Below are 8,728 nucleotides of genomic sequence, written 5' to 3'. Positions count from 1 at the left end.
CTCAACTCCAGACCTCTGTCCCTAAATCCTTACTCCAGATAAAGCTGAGGAGCCTGTGCCACGGCTGGGTTGTGGCAGGGCTTACTGGGACCAAGGATTTACCAGCTGTCTGAGGACTGTGTCTCCTGGAGCTGCTCACAAGCCAGGGTTCAGCCCTCAGAGCCTCATCTGGGCAAGGACAGAGCTTTCTTCACCTGAGACTCAGAGTGGAGAGGACAGAAAGACAAGCTTTGTAGGCCATAGGCCAACTGCCTTGCGAGGCTTAGGACACTCCATAGAAAGTCTAATGTCCCCAGAAGCAGAAACAGAAGAGAGAAAATGTACCTGGCAGCAGCTTGTCCACAGGGATCTGACCTAAAGGTGCTCTCTCATGGAAGTGAATAATAATAAATGCTGTTTGTGTGAACACCTCCACTGTGCCAAGCATTAGGTCACGTGACTGTGAAGAATTTACAATTTATTCACAGATAGCATGAAAAGCCACAGTCCATTTGCCATTTAGCTTATTTGACTGAGAGAAAACTGAGGCACAGGAAGTCACAGTCACTGAACGAGAGTCACACAAACACAAAAGGCATATCAGGGTCACACGAAGTCTGTCTGTAGTCACAGGCCCATCCTCTCCTCCACCAGAAGTGATGGCTTATGTTTTGGCTCAAATTTTCTCTTCTTAGGCATCCAAACCTCAGAGGAGTGAGAGCAAATGGTCAGCTGATTAGTCTGCACTCCAGAACTAAATCACCTGCCTCAACTGTCAGTCAGTGCAAAAAATGTTCAGGCCTCCCCCTGAGATCTTAACCCCTATCTCTGAACCTGAAATCCTGCCTTTCCCTAAGTGTCCATGTCACTGGCATGACAGGATAAAAGAGAGGACCTTGTTTGTTTTCCCCACCCACACCCTGCACCAGCATATACCCAGTGAGAGACACACCCTCAGGTGCTCTTACATAACAAATGAAGGAATTGAATGAAGAAATGAATGATCCATAACCTCTTTAGAGACTGGATCTTGAATGCAGAATCCTAGGAAGTTCTAGCCACACCTGTCCCTTGTCCGTCAGAGGCGGACACCCATGTTTCATCCCCCCACTACCTCTTGTCCCTAAAGCCATCCCACCTCATGTGTAACTCTGAAGCTCTTTGGCTACTAGAGGGTTTTGAGGGCTCCCTGGTCCTGGACTGTGGAAATGGGGGCACCTGGTCCCTGGGGTCTCTGAAGTCACTGTAGGCCCCACTGTTCACTGCCATGCTGCCTCTGCCTCTCTCTGCTTCTCTGTGTCCCTCAAATTCCTCCCACTTTATTCTAACTGGCAAGCCCTGTCCTGCACAGCTTCTTCCTCCACCCCTAGGCCTTCCCCAGACACTCCCTCTAACTAGGCTGACTTCTGTTCCTTTCCTGCTAACACTGTGGAATGGTCCACCTCCCAGGTAATAGGAAAGGCACAGAAATCACCTGGAGTTTCCACTCCTGCCAGGCTTCATCTCGAGCCAATGTCCCCAGGTCACTAAGAGAATAAGCTTCCACTGTATCCCCATCCAGGGCTCTTTCCCTTTGTGAGGCTGTTCTGTGGACAAGACGGTGGGACAGGGATAGGCAGCTCCTCCATCCACTCTTATAATTCCCAGACAAGTTCTTCTGGCCTCCTGCACAAACAAAACCAATTTATCCCGATGGTGATTTGCAGTAAAGAAAAATTTTAATGACTCCAAGTCTGCCAAACAGGAGTATGGAGGTTGATTATTATTCAAATCAGCCTCCCTAGTGGATCAGGGGTTATAGATTTTCAAGGATAGTTTCAGGGGCACAGGACTAAAAAATGGGTACTGCTGATTGTTTGGGGATGGAATCATGCGGGCGGAAGGAAATGATCTGTTTGTGCTTGAATCTGACTCTAGGTGGGGACCAGTGCTTGGCTGAGCCATTAGTCATGGGTATGGATGAGATCAGCCGGCTGCCAGAATGCAAAGAATGAGAAACATCTCAAAAGACCAATCTCAGGTTCTACAATAGTGATGTTATCTATAGCAGCAATTAGTTACAAATTCTGTACGCTCTGGCCAAATGATATTTGAGCAGTAAGGGGTTATAGAAACTGTGCCTACATTTTAGCAGAATTCACTGCCCTCCAATAATCTTAGTCTTATGGTTTTTCATCCGATTTAAAAAAGCAATCCCTGGGCAAAATAAGGGTATTAGTGTTATGGAGGAACTATTATCATTGTTTCTTCAAAGTTAAACCATAAACTAAATTCCTTCCATGGTTAGCCTGGCCTATGTCCAGGAATGAGTGAGGACAGCCAGCCTGAGACTAGATGCCAGATGGAGTCAGCCATGCTAGTTTGCTGTCACTGTTGTAATCTTTGCACTGACTCACCAAGGTGTCAGAGGCTGGACAGGCCTGCAGTCTCCAAAGTCTCCGGGCTGATTTCACCCGTTTCACTCGTAACTCCATCCTCAACCTACCATGAAGCTCATATTCTCCAGTCACTTCCTAGAGACTTCTGGAGGACTTGCTAATTTCAAATCAGGTTTGGCATCTTTCTTTGAGCATAATGTGATCCTGCTGGAATTCACCCCACACCTAAACCTTAATTGGGTATCATGAGACATACTACTAATAGCAATTGATATTAGATGTTTGGACCATCAGTAAAAATTTCCTCTTATGACAACATTTTAATGTCTCCTCCAAATATTTTTTGCTTTTGTTACTAGGGAAAGAACATAACATGATGTCTAAACTCCTGACAACTTATTACGGGAAAATTACAGTATTACAAATTGAGCATCCCGAATCCGGAAATTCAAAATCTGAAATGCTCCCAAATCCAACACTTCTGACCACTGATGTGATGCTAAAAAGAAGTGCTCTCTGGAGCATTTTGGATTTTAAATTTTTCAGATTTGGGATGCTAACCCAGTACATCTACTGCAAATATTCCAAGATAAAAAAAAAAAAGTTAGAAATCCAAAACACCTGGTTTTAAGCTTTTTGCATAAGGAACACTTTGTCTGCATGAACTATAGGTATGAAACTGTACAGGAGATCTCTAGATCCTCCTCATCCTGCATAACTGAAAGCGCACACCCCCGGAACAATGCCCTATTCTCCCAAATCCAGCTCCTGGAAACCACTATTGTACTCTCTGATTCATTCTGGAATCCACTGAGATGAGATGTGTAGAGTAGTGAAACTCATAGAATCAGAGAGTAGAATGTCTAATGAGAGAAAGTATCTGCAAGACTTCTTCCCAAATATTGGTCTAATAGCCACCAAACACAAATGGTGCGTGAGGGCTAGACTTCCATCATCTGTTCATGTTCGCCCTATCCACCAGTCCGTTCTGAATTTGCAAACATCCACATGTATTTCTAGAAAGATCCACATGGTCATCACCTGTCCCCTACAGGGGGAAGGGAACATCATGAACACAGAACAGGGAACATGGTCTTGTTACAAAGCTATCAGCTCTTGCCTGTCCCCTTCACTCTTTGTAGGTCATTCATTGGACTCTGCTCTATCTTTAGAGGTCACTGGCTCAAGTCAGTCACTATGAGACAGCTGGGAAAACTGCCCCACCTTGTGGCTTCACTGCCTGATGACTGAACTGACCCCCAGGCTTGACTCTGGTCTCCCCTGTGTTATTTATGCTGAAGTATGCAGTCCAGGCCAGGCTTCCCAGTACACAAAGGGTTTAAGGACAATGGGAAGTTCCATCATCCATCTCTAGGATGTCCTTGAAAGGGAAGCTGCAGATAAAACGTACCTTGGGGGGCAAAGAAACCTGAAACTAAGAAGATTCCAGCACTGTATGCTCCCGGTGAGGACCACAGGGTGGGCCAGGCAGGCTGTTAGAGAGGGAAGGACTCAGAGAGGCACCAGGGACTGTGACTGCTGGTCCCGTGTCTTTCCATGACCCAATGCTGCTGCTCAATTCACACTTGAGAACGTCTGTGCTTCTCCCACATACAGAAAGCAGCCTCAGTCTCTGAGCCCTCAGATTGCTATGCATCTGTCTTGTAACACACACACTTGCCATGGGCTTTTAAGGACTTGGGTGGGCTGAGAAGTGGGAAATGCCATCTCTGATAGAAAGATATCTTTGGAGGAATCAAAGGTGCCACACAGGACAATCTTCTCTCTGTTATGTGCACAGTGGAGACTCCCAAGCCGTACATCTCCAGCAGCAACTTAAACCCCAGGGAGGCCACGGAGACTGTGATCTTATCCTGTGATCCTGACACTCAGGATGTAAGCTACCTGTGGTGGATAAATGGTCAGAGCCTCCCTATCAGTCGCCCGTGGCAGCTGTCCGAAAACAACAGGATCCTCATTCTATATGGTGTCACAAAGGATATTGCAGGACCCTATGAATGTGAAATGAAGAACCCAATGAGTTCCAGCCGCAGTGACCCAGTCACCCTGAATCTCATCTGTGAGTATCTTCTGTTCCTTTGTGAGCCAGGCTGCCATCCCAAATACACATGGCCAGAGGCCAGGCCTCCCAGTCCCTCTCAGGTCCAAGTACAGAGACCTTTAGCACTGGACATCAAAGCTGACAATGTCTACTAAGGGTAGACTTAGGTTTGATCAACAATGGGAGAGAAGAGGCTGCTCCTGTCATGGGAGACTCAGGGTCCACAGCTTATGATGGGAGAAACAGGTGAAAGTCTCAGGCTCCAGATGAGTGAACACAGCAGGGATTTGGCTGGGACTTCAGTGTTGTGACTTAGCTCACAGGGTCACTGTGGCCCTTGCACAGACCAGGATTTTCCCTTCCCTCTGAAAACATCAGCTGTGACTTTATTCTCTTTGCTCCAGATGGCCTGGACGCCCCCACCATTTCTTCTTCATACACCTATTAGCACACAGGGGAAGTCCCCAAGCTATCCTGCCTCACAGACTCTCACCCACTGGCAGAGCTTTCTTGCCTGATTGATGGGAAGTTCCAGCAATCAGCACAAGTGTTCTTTATCCCCCAAATCACTAAAACATATACAGGGGTCTATGTCTGTTTCACCCATTACTCAGCCACTTGTGGAACAAATCACATAATCAAGAGGATCATAGTCCCTGGTAAGTGGATCCCTGGAGCTTTTGCAGCATGTTTTCCAGTGAAGTCTATCTGGCTATCAGAGAAGAGCCACCTGCCCTCTGCTAAGAGAGAGGGAAAATCAAAAACCCAGGACAGGGAATAAGTTTCTGCTCCAAAACCACCAGCTTTTGCCTGTCCCCTTCACTCTTTCTAGTTCATTCTTTAGACTATACACTAACAGTGAACAATCCGAAAGGAAATTAAGAAAAGAATTTCTATTCACATTAACATCAAGAGAAATAAAATATTTTGGAATAAGTTTAACCAAAAGGGTCAAAGGGTTATACCCTGAACACTCCAAAACATTACTGAAAGAAACTAAAGACGACATCAATATATGGAAAGACATTTCATTCTCACGGGTTGGAAGAATCAATATTGTTAGGAAGATAATGCTAACCAAAGTGAGCTGCAGATTCAACGCAACCACTACCAGAATCCCAGTAACATTTTTTGCAGAATTACAAAAATCTGTATTAAATCTGACCTGAGAGGCTCTTATTAATGACTGCCACAACACAGACACTGAGAAAAAGATGCAACCACGAAAAGGTGAAAAATTTTGATGACATAGAAAATAGCAATCAGCCTCTCTCACATCCCAGCATGGCCAGTATGGAATTGCCCAAAAACTAATCACCAAGCTGGAAACGTGGTGAGAGAAAAAAAAAAGCGGGGGGGGCAAGAATGTATTTGGCCTATCATCTCCCACTTTGACGTACGAATCTGATGCTGAAAAGAAATGCTCACTGGAGCATTTTAGATTTTGAATCTTTCAGATTTGGGATGCTAAACCAGTAAGTATATGACAAATAGTTCAGAATGAAAAAATGTCAGAAATCCAAAACACTTCTTATCCTAAATCTTATGCATAAGAAATACTCAGTCTGTGTGAACTATAGGCATTGAGCTGTACAGCAGATCTCTAGAACCTCCCCATCTGGCATAACTGAAACTGCACACACATGAACAACTTCTGATTCTCCCCACTCCCAGCTCCTGGCAACCAGCAGTCTCTTCTCAGATTCACTCTGGAATCCACTTACATGAGGTCCCTAGAGTAGTCAAACCCATGGAATCAGAGAGTAGAGGGTCCAATGAAAGAAAATATTTGCAAAAATTTTCCCCAAATTTGTCTCAGTATCTATCAGGGTTTCATGGACAATGAGGAAGTCCCATTATTACTCATCTCTAGAATGTCCTTGGAAATGGAAGCTGCAGAGAAATCACATCTAGGGGGGCAAAGTAGGATGGAATTTGGAAGGGGCCCAGCAGTTGCATATTCCAGGTAAGGAACCCAAGGTGAACCAGCCAGTCAGTTGATTAGAGAGGGACTGGGAGGGGTGCGGGGGCTGTGACTCCCACTCACATGTCTGTCCATGACCCAACACTACTGATCAATTCACATTTGAGAAAGTCTGTGCTTCCCTAAGACAGAGCAGGTGGCCTCACAGTCTTTGAGCCCTTAGATCATCATGCATCTGTCTTGTGACACACACATCAGCTATTGACTTTCAAGGACTCGGGTGGGCTGAGAGGTGGGAGATGCCACCTCCGATTGAAGGATGCCTTGGAGGAATCAAAGGTGCCACAGAGGACAAACTTCTCTCTGTTATCCACACAGCGGAGCTGCCCAAACCTTACATCACCAGCAACAACTTCAACCCCTTGGAGAATAAGAATGTTGTAGCCTTAACTTGTGAACCTAAGACTCAGGGCTACACCTACTTGTGGAGGGTAAATGGTCAGAGCCTCCCGGTCAATCCCAGGCTAAAGCAACCCGGTAAAACCAGGATTCTCATTCTACCCAATGTCACAAGAAATGACACAGGACCCTATGAATGTGAAATATGGGACCGAGTTGGTAGCATCTGCAGTGACCCACTCACCCTGAATGTCCTTTGTATATTTGGTTCCTCTGTGGGCCAAGCCACCAGCTAAAATTCAAATGACCAGAGGCCCGGCATCTCAGTCTCTCTCAAGTCCAAATACAGACACTTTTATGTCTGGACACCTGAGCTGGCCTTCACTCCCTGCCCTGGGGAAACCTGGGTAGGCACAGCTTTAACCAAGAATAGAAGGGGAGGGGCTGCTCTTGTCATGGGAGACTTGGGGTCTACAACCGGTGATGGCAGGAACAGATGAATACTTCAGGCCTCGTTTCAGTGAACACAGAAAGGGTTTGGCTGGGCCTTGAGGGTGTGTCTTGACTCAGAGGGACACTGTGTCCCTTTAAGAGACCAGGAGCATCCCCTTCCCTCGGATGACATCACCTGTGGCTTTATTCTCTTTACTCCAGATGGTCCACAAGTCCCCAGGATTTTCTCTCCATTTAACTATTACCGTTCAGGAAATACCCTCGAATTGTCCTGCTTCGCGAACTCTAACCCACCGGCAGAGTATTCTTGGACGATTAATGGGAAGTTTCTGCAATCAGGACAAAAGCTCTCTATCCCCCAAATTACTACACAGCATAGTGGGCTCTATGGTTGCTCTGCTCGTAACTCAGCCACTGACAGCGAACGTTCCACATTCAAGAGGATCACAGTCGTGAGTAAGTGGATCCCTGCATCATTGTCAATAGGGTTTCAGGTGGAGTCTATTTGGCTTTCAGAGAAGTCAGGAAAACATTTTTATTCCCAGCCTGTGTCCCATGGGCAGAAGCAAATCCTAAATTCTCCTCCTGAACCCTCACAATTTGTCTCTACAGACTCTCTTCTCCTTGTTTTTCTGTTTTCTCATGGTTGACCTTGTGTCCAGCCTGGGAAAGGTAGGGAGGGGGCTTTGTCATCCTTGAGCCCTGTGTGGTAGAAGAGGCTTCACAGGGACAAGAAGGAGAGTCCTCAAGATCAAGTTGTTTCTTGCTGTCACCAACATATCCCTGTCCGCTACGTCTTTGTTTTCTTTTACCTACTCCATGAGCTACAAGGAACATCTGAGGTTTTGAAACAAGCTCACATTTTTCCCCCAAATCAGAAGAGGAAGCCCCTTGGATAAGGGAGGAGCAGCTCAGACTGCTCCCTTCTCTGCTCCGGGCTTCTCTGGTGACTGGCCCTGCCTGACTCCACCTGGGGTGAGACCAGCATGTGTGGAGAAAGGGCGCTGGTGGCCTGTCCTGAATTTGGCTAAATCGAACTGCCAGTTGAAGTGAAGGCTAGACTGCAGGGAAATAAGAAGAGAGGGAGCCTCGGGGAAGACTCTTGAGCTGTGTCCTGGCTCTGAAGTCACCGGCTGTATGAGGCCGTGGGCACTGCATGTGGGACACAGCACAGAGGACAGTGAGTGATGCACACTTGGAGAAATAGGGAGATTCACCTCTGGGGCTCTGCATGGCAGGAAAGGGGCAATGAAAAAAGTGTGTATTTATAGAGTGTAAGACTACCAGGACACTTTATATGTATCTAATGTAAGACTTATCATTAAGTATTTCTACGTGTGCAATTTAGTGTTGTGTAAGCATCACACTATCCATTTCCAGGACTTTTTCCTTTTACCATATTAAACCTCTGTACCCTATAAACAGTAACTCTCACTTCCTCTCCCCCTATCCCTTAGCACATACCATTCTACTTTCTATCGCTATGTAACTGGCTATTCTATCTTTTATAAATGGAATTATAGAATAATTATC

The 8,728-nt window shown here is 46.1% G+C and overlaps 1 protein-coding gene across 1 annotated transcript; it reads left to right on the top strand.

Annotated features, from left to right (window-relative positions):
• Nucleotides 1–4,148: 4,148 nt before the first annotated feature.
• On the top strand, nt 4,149–8,071 carry LOC116273469 (pregnancy-specific beta-1-glycoprotein 2-like). The gene is made up of 2 exons (XM_031662535.1): nt 4,149–4,437; nt 7,397–8,071. The coding sequence occupies exons 1-2, from the start codon at nt 4,149–4,151 to the stop codon at nt 7,843–7,845; spliced, it is 738 nt and encodes a 245-aa protein (XP_031518395.1). The 3' UTR covers nt 7,846–8,071.
• Nucleotides 8,072–8,728: the final 657 nt, after the last annotated feature.

Source organism: Papio anubis, unplaced genomic scaffold, assembly GCF_008728515.1.
Source record: "Papio anubis isolate 15944 unplaced genomic scaffold, Panubis1.0 scaffold728, whole genome shotgun sequence".
NCBI classification, from domain to species: Eukaryota; Metazoa; Chordata; class Mammalia; order Primates; family Cercopithecidae; genus Papio; species Papio anubis.
Note: the sequence above shows the minus strand (reverse complement) of the source record. Positions and strands in the feature narration are given on the sequence as shown.